The sequence below is a fragment of the Rhamphochromis longiceps genome, linkage group LG9 (assembly GCF_057381845.1).
Source record: "Rhamphochromis longiceps isolate RC_006_pf linkage group LG9, R_longiceps_female_GT1.1, whole genome shotgun sequence".
NCBI classification, from domain to species: Eukaryota; Metazoa; Chordata; class Actinopteri; order Cichliformes; family Cichlidae; genus Rhamphochromis; species Rhamphochromis longiceps.
This window is the reverse complement of record NC_140565.1, coordinates 34,344,629-34,365,505: the sequence shown is the minus strand read 5'-3', so window position 1 is coordinate 34,365,505 and position 20,877 is coordinate 34,344,629. Positions and strand designations below refer to the sequence as shown.

The 20,877-nt window shown below is 40.8% G+C and overlaps 1 protein-coding gene and 1 long non-coding RNA gene across 3 annotated transcripts in view; both read right to left on the bottom strand.

Moving 5' to 3' along the window:
* LOC146662747 (uncharacterized) overlaps positions 1-8,423 on the bottom strand; it is a 22,350-nt gene extending 13,927 nt beyond the window's left edge. For both annotated transcript variants that reach the window (XR_014913421.1, XR_014913422.1), the window contains exon 1: positions 8,138-8,423. This is a non-coding gene — a long non-coding RNA (uncharacterized LOC146662747). The remainder of the gene's footprint in view (positions 1-8,137) is intronic.
* A 4,557-nt stretch (positions 8,424-12,980) lies between these two features.
* The window catches only part of LOC146662743 (uncharacterized), a 36,702-nt gene continuing 28,805 nt past the window's right edge, over positions 12,981-20,877 (bottom strand). Inside the window, exons 5-8 of the mRNA XM_085419408.1 lie at positions 16,070-16,676; positions 15,505-15,790; positions 15,290-15,344; positions 12,981-13,897 (exon numbers count right to left, since the gene is read on the bottom strand). Of these exons, the coding sequence (XP_085275534.1) occupies positions 13,720-13,897; positions 15,290-15,344; positions 15,505-15,790; positions 16,070-16,676 (1,126 nt within the window). The 3' untranslated portion in view covers positions 12,981-13,719. The remainder of the gene's footprint in view (positions 13,898-15,289; positions 15,345-15,504; positions 15,791-16,069; positions 16,677-20,877) is intronic.

Genomic DNA, 20,877 nt, shown 5'->3' with positions numbered 1-20,877 from the left:
TGATTTTTCTAGTCGGCACACTCATTTCCTCCATTACGCGCTGGCTCCATTACCCGCTGGCTGCTTCCCAAACAAACACACGTGCGGCTTGGCACTTGTGCTGTACGTAACAAGTCACGCGACGTGACGCTGCGGCTGTGATTGGTTCGGCTCTGCGTTACTTAATTTGGATTGGCTGACTTTTTTTTTTTTTTTTGAGGACAAGAGCGACGAGGTCTATCGCGATAGCTTAATTTCTCTATCGAGTAAAAGTTATATCGCGATACATATCGTTATCGTTCTATCGCCCAGTTCTAATATATATATATATAAAAAAAAAAAAAAAAAAAAAAACACCCAGCACGCCCCTGCGGGCGGTTTATCCTTCAAGCTCGGGTCCTCTACCAGAGGCCTGGGAGCTTGAGGGTCCTGCGCAGTATCTTAGCTGTTCCCAGGACTGCGCTCTTCTGGACAGAGATCTCCGATGTTATTCCCGGGATCTGCTGGAGCCACTCGCCTAGCTTGGGAGTCACCGCACCTAGTGCTCCGATTACCACGGGGACCACCGTTACCTTCACCCTCCACATCCTCTCGAGCTCTTCTCTGAGCCCTTGGTATTTCTCCAGCTTCTCGTGTTCCTTCTTCCTGATATTGCTGTCATTCGGAACCGCTACATCGATCACTACGGCCGTCTTCTTCTGTTTGTCTACCACCACTATGTCCGGTTGGTTAGCCACCACCATTTTGTCCGTCTGTATCTGGAAGTCCCACAGGATCTTAGCTCGGTCATTCTCCACCACCCTTGGGGGCATCTCCCATTTTGACCTCGGGACTTCCAGGTTATACTCGGCACAGATGTTCCTGTACACTATGCCGGCCACTTGGTTATGGCGTTCCATGTATGCCTTGCCTGCTAGCATCTTGCACCCTGCTGTTATGTGCTGGATTGTCTCTGGGGCATCTTTACACAGCCTGCACCTGGGGTCTTGCCTGGTGTGATAGACCCCAGCCTCTATGGATCTTGTACTCAGAGCTTGTTCTTGTGCTGCCATGATTAGTGCCTCTGTGCTGTCTTTCAGTCCAGCTTTGTCCAGCCACTGGTAGGATTTCTGGATATCAGCCACCTCCTCTATCTGCCGGTGGTACATACCGTGCAGGGGCCTGTCCTTCCATGATGGTTCCTCGTCTCCCTCCTCTTTCTTGGGTTTCTGCTGCCTGAGGTATTCACTGAGCACTCGGTCAGTTGGGGCCATCTTCCCAATGTATTCTTGGATGTTCCTTGTCTCATCCTGGACTGTGGTGCTGACACTCACCAGTCCCCGGCCCCCTTCCTTCCGCTTAGCGTACAGCCTCAGGGTGCTGGACTTGGGGTGAAACCCTCCATGCATGGTAAGGAGCTTTCTTGTCTTTATGTCAGTGGCTTCTATCTCCTCCTTTGGCCAGCCTATTACCCCAGCAGGGTACCTGATCACGGGCAGGGCGTATGTGTTGATGGCCCGGATCTTGTTCTTACCATTCAGCTGACTCCTCAGGACTTGCCTGACCCTCTGCAGGTACTTGGTGGTTGTGTATATATATAAATATATATATATATATAAAATGTTCTTCCTCTACACCCCCCCCAATTTTTGCACATGTCGAGGAGCGTGTCAGGCTACATTTCACTGTATGTTATACTTGTATAACTATGCATGTGACAAATAAAGAACCTTGAACCTTGAACATGGGAATAGAGCAGCTGCGAGAGAATTCAACATTAATGAATCAATGTTACGGAAGTGGAGGAAGCGCAGTTTTTGGCTTTCCCCAAATTTCAAAAGTGCTTCATCTCTTTGCTATGACTGTCGCCATAATTTGCAGATGATAATGGTTTTAGCCGCTGCGATGCTTTCGACCAAAACAGGCGCCGCTTGATGACATCATCAACATGCACTATCGCGATAGAGCGATATAGTCAAAATCTCTATCGTTGGTCAAATTTATATTGTTTCTATCGTATATCGTTTATATCGCCCACCCCTACCACTGAGCTCCCTGCATACCACCACCTTTACCCAGGGGATGCTACACCCTGTATATATTTCAAAATAAAAAATAAAAAAAAGCTCAGTTTCCTACAATGGCGGCAGCCGGTTAGTTTTAATATTACTCTTATCATTCTTTCTGGGTCACAAAATAAACGTTTAACATTTAACTTTTTTGTCTTTCACTACTCAGGTTAAACATGATATATGAGTCACTTGGATAACTTAGAAATGTTATTGTTTGGCTTTTTTTAGTATTTTATTTGTTCCTGAGTAAATCGGTTTGGCTGAGATTAAAGTTATAGTTTTTACACAGCTGAATAAACGTCAAGCAGACAGCTGATTATCAGAAGTGTGAGATGCTCGAGAATATACTCCGATGTAGACGGCTGAGTTTATTAAACTCCACCGAAACAATCTGCAAATGTAATTAAAATGTAATAAAAATGGTAAAATGGTAAATGGCCTGTATTTGTATAGTGCTTTACTAGTCCCTAAGGACCCCAATTGACCACATTCCTATAACGATCCCACACACATTAGGTGGTACTCCATTATAACACAAAATTCCTTTATTTAACACATCACCAAGACCATCTGTGACAGCGTTCAAGTTTTACAACAACTAAAAGGGATACAGAAAATACACACTGATATATTACATACATACGAATTTATAAGTTAAATATAGTGTACAATAACCAAGCTGTTATCAACCATCATTAACTATTAAACTATTGTTTATGGAAGCGGTTGTGGGATTCATCGGGAAACTAGCGGATGACACCGTGGAGACAAAGACTATCACAACGTTTCCCAACCAGAAGCCGTGGGTGGATAAAACCATCCGCGACGCTCTGAGATCCCGCACCGCTGCCTACAACACGGGACTCATGACGGGGGACATGGACCCATACAAAGCCGCGTCATATAACGTGCGGAGGGCGGTGAAAGAGGCGAAGCAGCGCTACGGGAGGAAACTAGAGTCACAACTCCAACAGAGTGACTCTAGGAGCCTGTGGCGGGGACTAAGGACAATAACGGACTATAAAGCACCAACAACCGGTATGACGAACGCGGCCGTGACTCTGGCAGACGAGCTGAACACTTTCTATGCTCGCTTCGAGGCTGCAGCTAAGGACTCCAACAATGCTAGTGTTAGCGGCGCTAACGGCTGCAGACAGGAAGATACTGCCAGCACCGGAAACGTGCTCGTCATCTCCGAGCATGAAGTAAGGAGAGCCTTCAAGAGAGTGAACACCAGGAAAGCAGCAGGACCAGACGGCATCCCAGGTCGTATCCTAAGAGACTGCGCATACCAGCTAGCTCCTGTGTTCACTGAGATATTCAACATCTCTTTATCTCAGTCGGTGATCCCCACATGCTTCAAAGAGTCCATCATTGTTCCTGTCCCGAAGAAACCCCACCCTGCTTCTCTCAATGACTATCGCCCTGTAGCCCTCACCTCAGTAGTGATGAAGTGCTTTGAACGCCTGGTCAGAGACTTCATCATTTCTTCACTACCAGACACACTGGACCCACTACAGTTTGCTTACCGTCCAAATCGATCCACAGACGATGCCATCTCTCATCTCCTCCACACATCACTCACTCACTTGGACACTAGAAGGGGGAATTATGTTAAAATGCTCTTCATAGACTACAGCTCTGCATTTAACACCATAATTCCCTCCACACTCACCACCAAGCTGGAGCATCTGGGACTCAGCTCATCTATGTGTCAGTGGATCTCCAACTTCCTAACTGGCAGACCACAGGCAGTAAGGATGGGCGGACATGTCTCAGCCTCCACCACTCTCAGCACTGGAGCCCCCCAGGGGTGTGTTCTGAGCCCCCTGCTGTACTCTTTGTACACATATGACTGTGTGGCCACTACCAGCTCCACCACCATCATCAAGTTTGCTGACGACACCGTCGTGGTGGGCCTGATCTCTGATAACAACGAGACTGCCTACCTGAAGGAGATTAGGAATCTGGAGAACTGGTGCCAGAGGAACAACCTCCTTCTAAACGTCAGTAAGACAAAGGAGCTGATAGTGGACTTCAGCACTAAGCAGGAGAGGAACTACCAGACCCCCGTCATCAACGAGTGCCCAGTGGAGAGAGTGGACAGCTTCAAATACCTCGGAGTTCACATCACGCAGGACCTGTCATGGTCCTGTCACATCAACACCGTGGTGAAAAAGGCCCGTCAGCGTCTCTACCACCTCAGACGCTTGAGAGACTTCCAACTGCCCTCCAAGGTGCTCAGGAACTTTTACTCCTGCACCATAGAGAGCATCCTGATGGGAAACATCTTAACCTGGTTCGGGAACAGCACCATGCAGGACAGACGAGCTCTACAGAGGGTTGTGCGATCAGCTGAGCGCACCATCCGCTCCAAGCTCCCTGACCTGCACTCAATCTACAGCAGGCGGTGCTGGACCAAGGCCAGGAAGATCGTGAAGGACCTCAGCCATCCCAACAACAGACTGTTCTCTCTGTTGAGGTCAGGAAAGCGATTCCGCTCCCTGAAGACCAACACAGAGAGACTGAGGAGGAGCTTCTTCCAGCAGGCGATACGGTCTCTCAATCACACCACCACACAGTACTGACCCACACATACAGTTCTTACACACACACTGGACATTCTGGACATTGTTTCACTTCATTACTTAAATCACGCTGCTGTTATTGTGTATATGCTGCTGTTATTGTGTATATATTTATTTATATTTCTTCATACATTCTTATATAGTTCTATATTGTGTATTTTGTTGTACAGTTATTTTATTTTCAACTTTAATTTATATATTTTATCTTATTCTCCCAGTTAAATTTACCCTTCATTAGGGCTGCTCAATTAATCGAATTTTAATCACGATTACGATCTGGGCTTTCAACGATCATTAAAAATGACTGAGCCGATTATTAGCCCCTCCCTCATTTATCCGCGACACCTTAAAGGCTGGTCCGTGAAAATATTGTCAGGCATAAACCGGTCCGTGGCGCAAAAAAGGTTGGAGACCGCTGATTAAGAGGACCCGAGGGAAGCTCGGAAAGCTAAGCAGAAGTTATTTGGAGAGTGACTGCCGTTGGTTGAAAAGAGTTTAAAAAAAAAAAACTTCAGTGGTGTTGCACACTATTTTATATTATTTTTTTAAAGTCATTGTTAACCCTTTAAAGCCGGTCAGAGCAGCACGCTCCGTTTTGCGTAACTATTTTTAAATCCCTGTAGAACCTGAACCGTGTAAGCTAGCGCAATAATTTGTTTTGCATATGAAACCGGAGGAGTTGTACTTACATCTGATGCCATCAGCTTGTCCTCGGTCACGGTTTCGTTCCACATATAGCTTTGCAAAAATTGCATAAAAAGTGCTTGCAGGAACAAAAACATAATATTCCAGAAACACGCTTTGCCGTTCCTATCAGCTGTTCGTAACACTTCCCACAGTGAAATGATGCACCTGCTGTTTTCTTTGCAAATTTGCATCATAGGATTGTTTTTTGTTTTTCCTGCAGTATATAAAAATTGCTGTATCTCCAAAATAAAACTATGAAGACACTCAAAATAAATTTCCTGTGGTGGAAAACTATTTTTTGCAACTTTATTGTATTTAAAGTTTTGAGGGATAAACCTCTTAAACTTCTCCAAGTAGAAATATATGTAAACAAAACAAAAGCGATTTTCAATTTTTTTTGTAGTTTATTGCACTTTTTTGCAATTTATGTAATTACTATGCACTTAATGCATACATATTATTAAAATATGGGCTATAACAGTTGTATTGATGTATAGCAACTTGAAATGCTCCCACAAATGGCACTACAGCATGTAAAAAAAATAAAATAAAAATAATATAAGCTCTGGTGGACTTGGTTCTATAGTAGGTCTTAAAGGGTTAAATAAATATCGTCAAATAATCGTGATCTCAATTTCAGTGAAAATAATCGTGATTATCATTTTTGCCATAATCGAGCAGCCCTACCCTTCATTCTAATTTGTGTTGTACAGTTATTTCATTTTTAACCTTAATTTATATTTTATTCCTTCCTAGTTAAATTTACACTTTTTAATTTTTCATATTTATTTCCTATCTTATTCATAGCCTTTTCCTTTTTTGTTTTCTTTAGGTCACGAGCAGTTGTCCAAGCATTTCACTACATATCGTACTGTGTACGTGACAAATAAATTTGAATTTGAATTTAAACCTGCATTTTTGTTGAAGCAGTCTTCAGAAATGGGAAATTATTACATTCAGAAATCACATAATTTCCACATTCATGGCTGCATCAGCAGATATTCAAAAATACATAATTAAAATCACCTTGTTACCTGCAAACATTAAACGTGTTCTCAGGTACATTTGTGATCATTTTCAAGTTGTATGGCTTTAACAATGTGACATTTTCTCCCAAAATCACAATACCATCTCATTCCTTTTTGTAGAGGCAGGCATTTTAAAATGTTTACATTTTTATGTCTTTATTTATTTAACTTTTTTACAATCCCAACCAGCACAGTCACTGGGTACTTGGGCTGCACGATTTTGCATAAAATGAGAATCACAATTTTTTGGCTTAGAATTGAGATCACGATTCTCTCACGATTTTCTTTTCCAGTATAAATATTTATTGCACTTATTAACTGCACATCAACTTCGTAACAGTTGAGACTGAACATAAAAACAATAAATAAACATAAAAACAACAAATGTCTCACGTTTTGTTGTTGCCACAAAATGTTGTACTGCTTGAAATTCCGTCTCCACCGTTGCTCGACGCTGCGTGTACAGAGCAGGTAGTGCAACAATAGAAAAATAGTTGCGGGACGGCACTGTGTAGCGTTTGTCTAGGATGTTGATCATTTTCCTAAATCCCTCGTTTTGCACAGTGTTGATGGAGCCATATCTTTGGTCAGGTGATAAGTGATAGCCTCCGTAATTTCTTTGTGCCTGCGGGAGTTCAACGGGTATAGGGAAGCGCTGTATAAGGTTCCCGTTATTGATGTTTGGGTGGTTGACCGGGACGGATTTTCTCCTGTCACTTTCTCGTCATCCCTGACGTGCTCTCCGTTGTTTTCTCCTGCTAATTTTAGCATCACACAGCACAGCTTGTGTATCACGTGGTATAAGGCTCCGCCCTTGTCATTTGTTGAGCAGGAAGAGTGAGCGCTTGTTTTCATGCAGATTAAGTCCCGGATCAAAATGCGGTACAATCGTTGTCTTTTTTTTTTTTTTTTTTTTAATCGTTGTCATTTGGAAATGAGATCGCACATAAGTATGAATCGAGATCGCGATTTTCTAACGATTAATCGTGCAGCCCTACTGGGTACTTTTGTGATTGTTTTCCTTCTCTATAAGGGACAGGTTCAAAGGTTAAAGGTCTCTCTTACTTTCAGTGCTGCCACATGTGGATTTAAGTCCGCACTGCACTGTGTGTGTCTGTTCCCTGATTCAGTAAAACACGTGCAGCTCTCCCAAAATGTGGGCGCATCACAGTTTTTTGGCCTCGTCTTATCTGTTTATCTTATCGGTATACAAGGCTCGCAACAATACAAATGGAAAATGTAATGTTAGTGTCATGTTGTTCAACAATTTCTACAAGAAAGCGGCTGGACTTCTTTAAGTTTGGTAAAACACGTTTCACCGCTCATACAAACCATTATGACGGAATTATAGAAAACACTGCATCAAAAACACAAAAAAAGTTGTTTCAGACATGTTGATCTCAGCAAAGGAGAATCACACCAAAACTTTCTTTGTGAGTACGGGCAGCTGCACCTAAAGGCACAATGAATAGCGAGCACACATTGAACCGTACATAACGCTGTAGGGGCGTAAGGTCTTTTAATCGTGGATGTAGTCAACGCGGTAAATACAAATGAGGCTGTAGAGGTTTGGTGCAGGCAGAAAAACAGCTGCAGGGACAATGAAAAGACTTTTCTGCTCCAACTTCTCCCAGCATGCTGAGCTAATGATTAGTTGGTGTTTTTCTCCAAACACTCTCTCACTCTTCTCTCAACGTGTTCACAATAAACTGTGAACAGACACCGAGGAGAGCAGCAGAAGACCTCATTCAGGAGCTAAACTCAACATGAACTGAACTCACAGTAAAGTTAGCTCGGTGCTTACCTTTAGATGAGCCCACAAACCGAGAGGAACTCCGCGATGAAGCTGCAACTCTTTCCAAACACAGGAAACAGATCAGGGAGCAGAGACCCACGTGGTTCACGCTGATCTCAGCTACGATCCAGGAGACAAGGGTGGGCAGATCGATGCAGATATCGATCAGGACGTTGGTAGTGGTTTATGATCGATACTTTAGTTTGTTTCTCTCCTCTAAGTTCACTACTTTACTCCCGTTTCATGAAAAAGCAGCTCTCTCTGCTCGACTCCTCTCTTGCACACATGCTTTGCTCCGCCCCATTTTCTGCTCTGCTGTGATTCGTTGCTGTGCGGTCACGTGACTCAGAAGCTACATTTGGGGGGTGTCCAAATTCATGAGCCGCGTCCTCATTTTTTTTTTTAAATAAACTTTATTAAGAAACAGTATACTGAACATGTATACAACCAGAACAAAATTAATATATGCCAGAGGGTGTGATACAAAGAATTACAAACATTCAAATAATTTGTAATTACTACAAATAGTAATAGTTTTCATAGCCTTTTTGTTGAGTGATCCACTAATCAATTTTATGTAACATAAAACATCATTATAGTAATGTTTAAAATTAGGTTTTTTGTTACTGTATTTGCATTTGTGAAAATAAAATTTAGCTAAGATAACTAACAAGTTTATTATAAAGTAAACATCTTCTATTTTTGCCTTCGAAAGAAACAAAATACAAGATTTTCCCATTTCACAGTAAAGTCATTATAGAGATGTCCAACAATGAATCTACTGAAGTCTTTCCAAAATGTTCTAGCGTATGAACAGATCCAGAAAAGGTGTTGCACAGTCTCAGGATGGCTTCCACAAAATCCACAGTTCACATTTATGTCCCTTTTGAACTTTGTCACCTAATGATTAGCAGGATAAAATTTATGCAGTATTTTAAATGAGACTTCCTTCACTTTATTCGTTACCAGTTACTTGTTAGGAATTGTCCATACTCTTTTCCAGTTAATGTCACTGACAAAGAAATTCCGATAAGAGACCACATGTGGAATAGTTAGAGATTCTGTCTGGAACAAAGCACGGATATTCTTATTACTTTTACTACGGTTTGTTAGACAGATTCTTCCTATGTGTGAATCTAAAGGGTTGGGGAGAGAAACAGATGATATGCAAGGTTGAATACCTTTAAACAGCATTATAATACCCGTAGGTATTGCATCAAATAATATGGCATATTCTTTGGGTGTGGCTGGAAATTTATAGGTGTTTAAGAATTCTGAATAGGACATAAGCTGCCCATTAGGATTAAACAGCTGATTCACTAAAACAATCCGTTTCTCAACCCACCTAGAAAAAAAAAAGATTTATTTTCATACACTATGTTCCTATTATTCCAAATTGAATACGTATGGGGTGTAAAGTTGTGTTTATATATAAGGGACCAAGCTAACAGAAGTTGTTTGTGAAACATCGAAAGGTTTTCTGGAAGCTTATCTATATTATAATCACAACCTAAGATAACTTAGACCACCAAACTTCCAAATGGATACCGGATTTTTAAGAAAATGTTTAGCCCAATTAATCTTAAATGTATTGTTTAGAGTAGTAAAATCCAAAACATTGAGACCACCGTGTTCATAGTCATTCATCAATACACTTTTTCTGATGTAATGTGTCCTGTTTTTCCAGAGGAAGTTGAAGAGCATTCGGTCGATATCCTTACAAGTTTTGCCGTCCACATGCAGAGAAATTGCTGCATAAGTCAGTCGACACAGACCTTCTGCTTTTGAGAGCAATACCCTTCCTCTTAAACTTAAATCTCTCTGCAACCATTGATTTAATTTGGTTTGAGATTTTTTAATAATTGGGGGACAATTTAGTAAAATTCTGTCTTTTGGATCTTTGCAGATAATCAGATCTAAATATGTTGCTTCATTTTTAACTGTTATATTACAAATACTCTGAACACTACACTCTTTGACAGGCAATAATTGACATTTATTTAAGTTTAGGACCAATCCAGACCCTTTTGAGAAATCCTCTATTACGTGTAAAGCAATTGGCACTTGGCTGGCATTTTTAAGAAAAATTGTGGTATCAGGCTATGACAGCGTTGATGGAGTTTTTAAATTGTGTTGATCGGCCACGTAAAACCAGAGTTATGTTAAAAATATATGAAATATTTGGTTTTCTTCCTGAATACTATCATTGTTTATATTTACTGCGGGAAGAAACGGTAAAAACTGTGTTTCATAAGGAAAATGCCATAAAGCACTTTCCACCTGTGAGCGAAGACAACACCAAAAAACCCCACCCTTTCCTAATGGTCAAAAAATGTACCATGTCGACCAATCAAAAGATTCCAGATAGCAAGACGACATTGAATCGATGTTGATTTTTCATCCAATCCGTCGTTATGGTCAGGGTTGAAATGTCACTGTTGTAACAACATTGAAATACTGTGGTAAACCCATGGTCTTACTATAGGGACGTTGAAATGATGTTGATTTACCGTTGTTTTTTTGTCATTGATATTTGATCTATTTGTAGTCGACCAGGTGACAACAACAACGTCGAGAAAACGTCTATTTATAGTTGACCATCATTCCGCGCCGGACACCATCAAAAAGCCATCGATTTCTAGTAGTGCATTAAATTGCATTGCAACTGAGCGGGTATAAAGTACCGGAGAAAGTGGATTTATTGTTCTTTTGTTATCAATGACTTTGGTCTAGTTCACCAGCTTTGAAAAATCGTGTCGACCTGCAATTTATGTATAGTTGAGCGGGAAATTAAAGCAGCGATCACTTGGACTATTCCGCAGCACCCCTCTCACAGTGGTACATCCCTCCAGGTAACCATTGTCTTGTACAGTAGAGCGGGACATTAGATTTACTCTCAGTGGAATTGACCGGAGAAGGCATCAGTTCATGCACTGCACTGGCCTGCACCACGATTAGTATAAGGTAAGAATGAATGAATTTTCTTCTATTTGTTATTTCCACAGTTGCATTTGAATAACAGTAAAAAACTCGTTAATGTACAGTTTCTGACAAAATGTGGGAGCCCGAAATTGTGTCCACTTTTCATCTTACAACTCAGCTGGAGTTTCATACTTTTCTGTTATATTCTGTTACAAAGCTAGCCTAACGCTTCGAGGGTTCCTTTGTTAGCCTTGCCGTCGCCTCGGCCACCATTGACCCAGACTGTCGCTCTGTCTTTGCCTTTTTGCATAGTACTAAAAAAAATGTAAATCTGTGATATATGATTGGTAAATGTAAAGGTAACTGTATAAATGTGTTCAATGACTTTGTTACTTTTGATGATTGGAGAGCACCCGCTTCAATTCGCACACGAAAACTTTAGACTCAGTTCGAATGCTCACGCGGCATGTCCACGTGACTTTACGTTGCACGCTCACCTTTACGTTGCACGCGTACATGACTTTCCGTTTGTGCCTTGAATAATGAATAAGGCTACGTCCACACGTACCAGGGTATTTTTGAAAACGCAGATTTTTCTATGCGTTTACACCTTTCGTCCACACGTAAACCTCGTTTTCGTTCGCTGAAAACTGAGATTTTTAAAAACGCCTGCCAGGGTGGATATTTTCGAAAACTCAAGTTTTTGCATTTACGTGTGGATGAGGAAAACAGAAAACGCAGCGTCAAAGGTGTGCGCCTATTTTGACGTCACACTGTGCACGTTTTTCGTTCGGTGCAATGAATTTCTACAATGGCGGACTTAGACAAACTTATACTTGAATGCAGAATGTTAAGCCATCACTTATGGATATATTAGTTTTTCGCCTCCCACTGCTTAAACCTGAACAACCACTTTATGAAGTGGTTCTGAGTGAGCTGGAGCTGTTTTGCAAAGAAGGATGGGCAAGGATTTCAGTCTCTAGATGTGCAAAGCTGGTAGAGACAGACCCTAAAAGACTGGCAGCTGGAATTGCAGCAAAAGCTGGTTCTACAAAGTATTGACTCAGGGGGCTGAATAATTACACACAGCCCACTTTGCAGTTATTTATTTGTAAAAAATGTTTGGAATCATGTATGATTTCTGTTCCACTTCTCACGTGTGCACCACTTTGTGTTGGTCTTTCACCTGGAATTATAAATGTACATTAATACATTCGATAAAATTGATTCATGTTTGTGGCTGTAATGTGACAAAATGTGGAAAAGTTCAAGGGGGCCGAATAATTTTGCAAGCCACTGTAAGCGGGAGATTTTCCCAACGAAGAACCACTTACTGCTTAAAAGATAGAGAGTTAAAGTAGACTGTATACCCTCAGGTTAACTTTAAAGGTATTGTTGAAGTCAGAGGCAGCATAAAAGTGACCCCCCCTTAGACTGATTTCTAGTTCTAGTGTCTTTATATTCCAGTGAGTTCTGCTTTTAGTTAGCAAACATAAACTAATGTAAGTCTATTAACGGCAACTGACTAACCAACCCGGTGAGTCGAGTCCCCTCGAGCAGTGCTCACTGACCAAGCCTAACACCAAACTGATGAAAACATGGTAGCATTTAGTCTGCATTTATAAATAAGGCAGCATTTATTTAAAACCTGCAACAATCTCTCCCAAAGTGATTGCAGTCACTTCAAGTCAGAGCGCAACTGTTTGCAGAAAGTTGGCCTCTTATAAGATGAGCTCCCTTATTCATTGTATTCCCAGAGTAATTCCCAGAGTATTTTATTTTCTTTAATAAATATCGATGTTTGGTGTCACTGTATTGAGACAACATCACAACGCAAAATATCAAGATGCTGTGCTGTATCGATCCCCCCCCCCCACCTCTACCGTATTACGGGTGAAAACACCAGTCAGCCAGAAGATCAAAACAATAGTTAAGTTCAAGTATTTATACAATATCAGTTAACTGTAAGGTAAAACAATATCTATAACAACAACTACTACTAAATACGGTGTCCCAATGGGAAAACCATTTAAACGTAACAGCGATAACATTTTGGAGAATCAAAATCCGTAAAAAATAAATAAATAAAAAAATAAAATAAAAAAAGTAAAAGACTTGCAGCTTCCCAAATGTAACATTCAGGATTATTGATGCAAGTCCAGAAATCAGAGCCACAAAGTAGACAAAAGGAAAACATATTATTGATACAGAAGTTGTTTTCTATGCAAGATCACTGCAAAAAGCCATACCTAATGTCCACCCTACTGTTACTCATTTTATATTAAGATTTAAAAATTAGTTGGTATTGGTATGGCGAATGGCCTTCAATAATAGTAATAAATCACATAGCAATAGTACATTCATATAGTTGTAATAGGCATGAAAATATATTAAGTAATCCAAAGTATTCAGAATACGTAACTCTACCGGCATCCAGCATCTATCTACATGTAAAAAGAATTTGGTGTTTTCTGAGGGTCCAAAAAGAAATAATAGAATTTGAATTAATTTAAATTAAAACAATTTAGTTTAATACGACTAATAGGCATTACGAGCTCAGTCATGGGAAAAAAACCAACAAAAAAAACCAACAACAACGTTTCGAATGTTATTTCTTCCTGAATTGAAGTCCAAACATCAGAGCTACCTCGTGAGATCCAAGTGTGACATCAGCTGACACTCTTTACAGGAGATTCCATCTGAACTCTGTGGAGCCTGATCTGGTTTGTAAGTCTGACCCTGAAACCAGAAGAGGATCTTTCTGTCTCTTCAGATTCACTGTGATCCAGTGCAGTCCGTCCTGCAGGATCGCGCTGATGTTTGCACAGAGCAGATAATGAAGTGAATGTTTTTCATACTTGAATGCACAAAATGTTCAGGAGATTTTTCAATCTGGTTTTAAAGCAATGCATAGCACTGAATCAGCACTTTTAAGAATTTTTAATGATATATTTTTATCATGTGATTCTGGTGAAAGTGTCATTCTTATTTTACTCGATTTAACTGCTGCATTTGACACTGTAGACCATGAAATTTTAATCTCACGTTTGGAGCAGTGTGTCGGTATAACAGGTGTGGCTCTGAAATGGTTCAGGTCTTACTTAACAAACCGAACCTTTTCAGTTCGCTTAGGAAACTGTGAGTCCTCCCGAGCTCCGTTGTCTCATGGAGTACCACAGGGTTCCATTCTGGGCCCTATCCTGTTTTCACTTTATTTACTTCCATTGGGCTCAATTTTTAGAAAACACAGACTCTCGTTTCACTGTTATGCAGATGACTGCCAGATTTATGTTCCTCTTAAAAAGAAAGATGGGTCGTCTGTAAATCGTTTACAAACATGTCTGGAGGACGTCAAGTCGTGGTTGGCGCTAAACTTTCTTTGTTTTAATGATTCTAAAACTGAAGTAATGGTGTTCAGACCTGCCTCCACTGCTGTTCCGTGTGTTGATTTGCAATCCCTGAAATCATTCTGTAAACCAGAGATTGTTAATCTGGGTTTTAAAATGGATCCTGAGCTTAAGCTTGAAAGCCAGATCGGGTTGGTTGTAAGGTCTAGTTTCTTTCATCTGAGGCAACTGGCCAAAATTAAGCACTTTCTTACGAGACAGCAATTTGAAACAGTAATCCACGCTTTTGTAACCGTTCGGCTGGATTACTGTAATTCTCTTTATTTTGGGGTGAGTCGATCTTCTGTTTTTCGACTGCAGTTAGTCCAGAATGCTGCTGCACGCCTTTTAACTGGCACTCATAGATACGAGCATATCACCCCAGTTTTATATTCACTTCATTGGCTGCCCGTGCATTTTAGGATCCATTTTAAGATGCTTTTATTTGTTTTTAAATGTTTGTCCAATGCTGCCCCTGTGTACCTCTCTGAGCTTCTTCATCCATACATACCTTCCCGGTCCCTCAGGTCGGCAGACCAGCTCCTCAGAGGGGATCGGGCGTTTGCTGTGGCAGCACCAAAATTGTGGAATGAGTTGCCTTTACATGTTAGACAGGCACCTTCCTTATCTGTTTTTAAATCACGTCTTAAAACATATTTATTTACCTTGGCTTTTAGCACAGCAGGACTTGTTGATGTCTCTTAATACGTTTCTTATTAATTATATTACTTTTAATTTTAAGATATTTTATATGTAATTTAAACTGTTTCCTCTCTGTTTTATATTTGTAGCACTTTGGTCAACATAGTTGGATGTAAAGTGCGTTATAAATAAAGATGCTATGCTATGCTATGTTTTTGCACATTGGTAACAGTGAAACAGTTTATTTACAGTGAGGGATTGTTTATGTTTGGATTATAAACTGAGATTCTTAAAGCTCTTGTCACACTGTTATTAAGTTCACTTCAATATGTCGAAGTTCATGGCAATCTCGAGTCCCTGAATATGAGAAACGTCTGTCACAGTGTCTACAGTTGTATGGTTTCTCTCCTGTGTGGACTCGTTTATGTACTTTAAGGTAACCTGCAGTGGTGAAGGATGACCCACACTGGTCACACACGTGCTTTTTAACCCCACTGTGAATGACTTCATGTCGTTTTAATTCACTTGGTTTGGGGAAACCTCTCCCACATTCTTTGCAGAAGTTCATTTTGTCTCCAGTGTGTCTACGCTGATGTACTTTTAGGCTTTGTTGATGACTGAAAGTTTTTCCACAAAGGTCACAGAGAAACTCTTTCCCACCACCACAGTGACGACAGGGTTGAGAAGTGGATCCATCTGTGTCGCTCTGCTTCTAAACAAAGACACAAAGACAGTGAGAGTCAGGGAATTCCTTCAACATTTTAATCCTGAACATTGCCTGAAATAAAGCTCAAGCCCCGAGTTTGATTACACTAGAATCACGTCATATTTTCGGCCCTATGTTGTAGTGAGATAAGTTTGTGGGTGTTGTTTTCGCCGCTTTTAACTCCTCGCTGGTTAGCTAGTTTTAACGTCTCGTTTAGCTTTGAAATTAAACTTCATTCACATAATACTTCAAAATAACTGCAACTGAAAAAATATGAATACATACCTCACAGTAACTGCACTTGTAGAGTATTTTTCTGGTGTGAATCTGTTGATGCTTTCTCAGGGAATGTGGCTCTTTAAAAGCCTTTTCACACCAGTCACATTTATAAGGTCTCTCCTCAGTGTGGATAAACATGTGGTTTTTTAAGTGTGTGGCTGTTGTAAACAGTTTCCCACACTGATCGCACCAGTAAACATCCTGTCCAGTGTGAATGCGCAGGTGAATATTTCGTTTGACTAGCGAGCAGAATGTTTTTCCACAAATGTCGCAGCTATACGCTTGATTATTTTCAGAGTGGGTAACTAGATGATTTCGTAAGCTGCTACTACGAGCAAAGGCTTTACCACACTGATCACAGCTGTGTGCTTTAAGTCCACTGTGGATGAGTTGGTGTCTTTTTAAGTGTCCAAGTTGGGTGAAAGATTTTCCACACAAGTCACAGCTGTACGGTTTAAGTCCGCTGTGGATGAGTTGGTGTGTTTTTAAGTTCGCAGCCAGGGTAAAAGACTTTCCACACAAGTCACAGTAGTGTGCTTTAACTCCACTGTGGATGAGTTGATGCCGTATCAGGTCAGACGTCCGATTAAAATCCTTCCCACACTCGTCACAGCTGTATTTCTTCTCTCCCTTTCTTCTGTGAGGTTTGTCGGCCTCCTGAGAGCGCTGACTTCTCGCTCCATGTTGGTCCTGCAGTGACAGAGATACAAACAGAGGCAGTGAGTGAAATGCAGTCGTGGAACAAACTGAAACTCCCTCCATTAGTGGAATGGATTTATTTATCCGGAGGAAAAATGTTTTAAAGACTGCCAGACGATCCGGCACCATCATGAGCACCCCTTCCAACCATACATAGAATACACAAACATAACACTGGGAAGTCAGGTGAGAGAGGTACGGAACAAACAAAACAATGGAAATACAGAGTACATGAGAAAAGAAGAGGAGAAAATTTAAATCTGGTTTTCATCTTGAAGGAGAGTGTATATGATTGGGGAAACCTGCAGTCAGCTGAGACTGAAGAAGTCACTTGGATGAGTGACGAAACGTTTCTCCCACTAAAACCGCTACGTCCAGGTGAACAGAATCAACCTTTTGGGATTTACTTACCTGGATGATTAAGCACGGATCAAGACCTTATTTTGTTAACATTTTTAAAATGATAGCAGCACAAACAAAATATTTTGCAGCACAAACCAGCACAAACATAGCACAATTGATTGACACCAGTTTTGTTTGATTCCATTAATGTGGGGTGGCTGGTTGACCTCTGACCTCTAGAAATTTTTATTAATATTTTTAAAATGATAGCAGCAGAAACAAAAAAATTTGCAACACAAACATAACACAAATGTTTGACATCAATTTTGTTTGATTTAGTTAATGTGGGGGCGCTGGTTGACATTTTGACCCTTACATTTTCATTAATATCTTTAAAACAGAAGCAGCACAAACATAGCACAGTTGATTAACACCACTTTTGTTGGATTTGAAGAAGGTGAGTGGTAGGGGTGTAGCGATACACAAAATTCACGGTTCGATATTTTTTCGATACAAAAATGTTCATGCCTTTTTAATTTGTCATTTATTAAAATTATAAATATATATTTTAACTCAAAAGTACAGTTTTTAAATTTAATGTTGCTGAAACAACAAAGGGATAAAAAATAAATCTATCTAATGGAGAAATCTTTGGAAAAGAGAGTTTATTACAGAGAAATGGCTCTTTCCAAAATAAAAGCTATACTATGCGCTTCTTCTGGGCTATATTCTCAGCAGCGTATTAAACATATCAGGTCCCCATCAGGAGAATCATGTGCTAACAGCTGTCTAAATGACTCGGGTAAAGTTAGTAGCATGCTTGTTGTTTTTGTCTGCTTCCACTTGTCTTTGCACTAGGATGATGTCGGCGTAAATGTGCAGTCATATTCGTTGTGTTCCTACTAGTGCTGTCAGCGTTAATCTGAAATGACGTTAACGCCACAACACGGCAAATCTCCGTTAACGAGCTACCGCGGATCGTCCGTGCGTGGGGCTAGACGGCCAACACGTTAACGAGCTAACTGCGCTAACACACTAGTTCCCACCCATGTAATTGAGCATTGCGTGGCACATCCAACATACTGTTTTACTTTTGTCCATGACTCGCTTACCTTCAGGGTCATGCTTCACATGAAAACCAAAATAATTCCAAACGCCAGATCTGAATGAGGGTGGGGGAGGTCCATGTTGCTGAGAGCTTAACTTCTGTCTTGCTAGCTTGCCCTGCGGTCAGTGAATCTGCACTCGACTGCTCCGCCTAGGCTGCACTGCCGAGCGCAGATCCACTGAGCGCTCAACACAGACAGCATCGTCAGAAGGAAAGTTGATAAAAGAAATTACAAATTGTGTATTGTTCGATACATATGCGTACCGAACCGAAAGCACTCTACCGAACGGTTCAATATCGATACGAGTATCGTTGCACCCCTAGTGAGGGGCCAACTTCACTCACATGGTTTGTCTAGGCATTACGGCTACTGTAATCAGAAGCGTCGCGGAGTAATACGTACCATGCTTCAACGTAATATTACCTTATTGTGTGTATAAGGACCACAAATGGCACGTGTTAAGAGACACGGCTGTCACACGGTACACAGTAGAACATGGGAACAGAGCAGCTGCGAAATCTGTCTTTGTTATTACGCTCAGCATCTTTTAGTTTACATTTTGACTGCACGGTTGCTTTTTGTTATGCGCAAAAACAACATTGTTTTATTTTATACCTTGAGCATTATTATTTAATAAATGCTGATAATTTATTTCTGAGTAATTTTTTCATGTACATCTATGCTGTCTGTTAATAAAACTGCCTCTGCGAAATCTGGGACACAGCTTTTACTAAGAACTCTTTTTGTTCTTACTTTATGGCTTAAAATAAATAATAATAATAATAATAATAATAATAATGGATTGCATTTATATAGCGCTTTTCAAGGCGCCCAAAGCGCTTTACAATGCCACTATTCATTCACTCTCACATTCACACACTGGTGGAAGCAGCTACAGTTGTAGCCACAGCTGCCCTGGGGCAGGCTGACAGAAGCGAGGCTGCCATATCGCGCCATCGGCCCCTCTGACCATCACCAAATATCGAGATGTATATCGTATATCGCCATCCAGCTACAGAATATTGAGATATGAATTTTGGCGATATGGCCCAGCCCTGATCACGGGAGAAAATCTTTTACTTCATGAAAAATGGGCAGTCCAACTGATGATATTGTTTTAATGTGTGCTGATAAAATATGATCTTTGTATTTTCTTGCAACTTCTGTGGTTTTTGTTTGTGAATGTAGATTTTCTATTTATGGAGGAGCCCAGGATGGAAAAGATAAAACTGCTGTTAACATCCAGCTGTGCACAGTTTCAATAACAGTGTAGCTGAGATATTTTCTCACCTCCTGTGTTGAAGTCATCGTTTCCTCTGTAGTGGCTGAGCTGAGTCCAAATGGCTGAAACTGTTCCTCTGCTGCTCCACCAGACTCTTCTCCTCCTGTTACTCAGCTGGGACACAAAAGTATAGATATGTATTTTATCCCTGACAAGAAGAAGCAGAGCAAATAAACATTACTACACTCAGTGACAACAATACCTATGAAGCTTCAAGGTGAAACCCCAGAAGCAAAAAGAAAGTCATCAGCTGTCTACAAGAACTTGAAAAAAGCCACTGAGCTCCCTGCATACCACCACCTTTACCCGGGGGATGCTGCACCCTGTATATATGAACTTCCATAGACACACAAAGAAGGAGTCCCACTCAGGCTCATTGGTAGCAGCATAGCAACAGTTAGACCTCTGCCTTACCACCACATATTTTAAATACAACGAGGGTGTGTTGTTCCCCAGTGTTACTCACTGCATCCAACCTATAAATGGAGGAAGTGGAAAGAAGGTCCTTGGCTCTTTAACGGGGACAGCACCGAGCCACATGATAGAGTGAAGGGTTAGCCCTGATTTTTTTCTGCTGTGCTGCTTTATTAAAAAAATTGTTTAAGATGTCCAGCATATGTGATTTTTTTTTTATATGAAGTTATTCCCTTTTGAACAAAACTCAAAACAAACCCTAATAAATCTTTCAGTCATTTCAAAGTCTGTAAATATCTTTATTAAATCATAAGTAGGGGTGGGCGGTATAAATGGTATACGGTAGAGACGATATAAATTTGGCCAACGGTAGAGATTTTGACTATATCGCTCTATCGCAATAGCGCATGTTGTTGGTGTCAACAAGCTCCGCCTGTTTTGGTCGGAGGCATTGCAGCTGCTGCAAACAACATCGTCTGCAAATTATGGCGGGCGACAGTCATAGCAAAGAGACGAAGCACTTTTGGAATATGAGGAAAGCCAAAAACTGCGCTTCCTCCACTTCTTTAACATTAATTCATTAATGTTGAATTTTCTCGCAGCTGCTCTATTCCCATGTTGTTGCAGTATATTAATAACTAACCTCGTATTGTGGATGAATAATCTCAGTTGTTCTCCTGACTGAAGTTTGGTCTGTTTAGAGCATCCTGGCATGCGATTGCATTTGTCCTTAACCACCAGAAACCCTCACGTTACCTTTAATCGAGTGGAAAAAAGTTAGCGTTCATCCTTTAGCTAATGTTATGCTAACTAGGGCTGTGTGATGTGACCAAAATCTCATATCCCGATATAAGACATCTATCGTCCGATAACGATATAAATCACAAAAATGTAAAATTTTCCATAAATTCTGTGAATCTCGGGCAGCTCGACTTGTGTGAAATGTTTCCTGCTGGGTGTCGTGTACC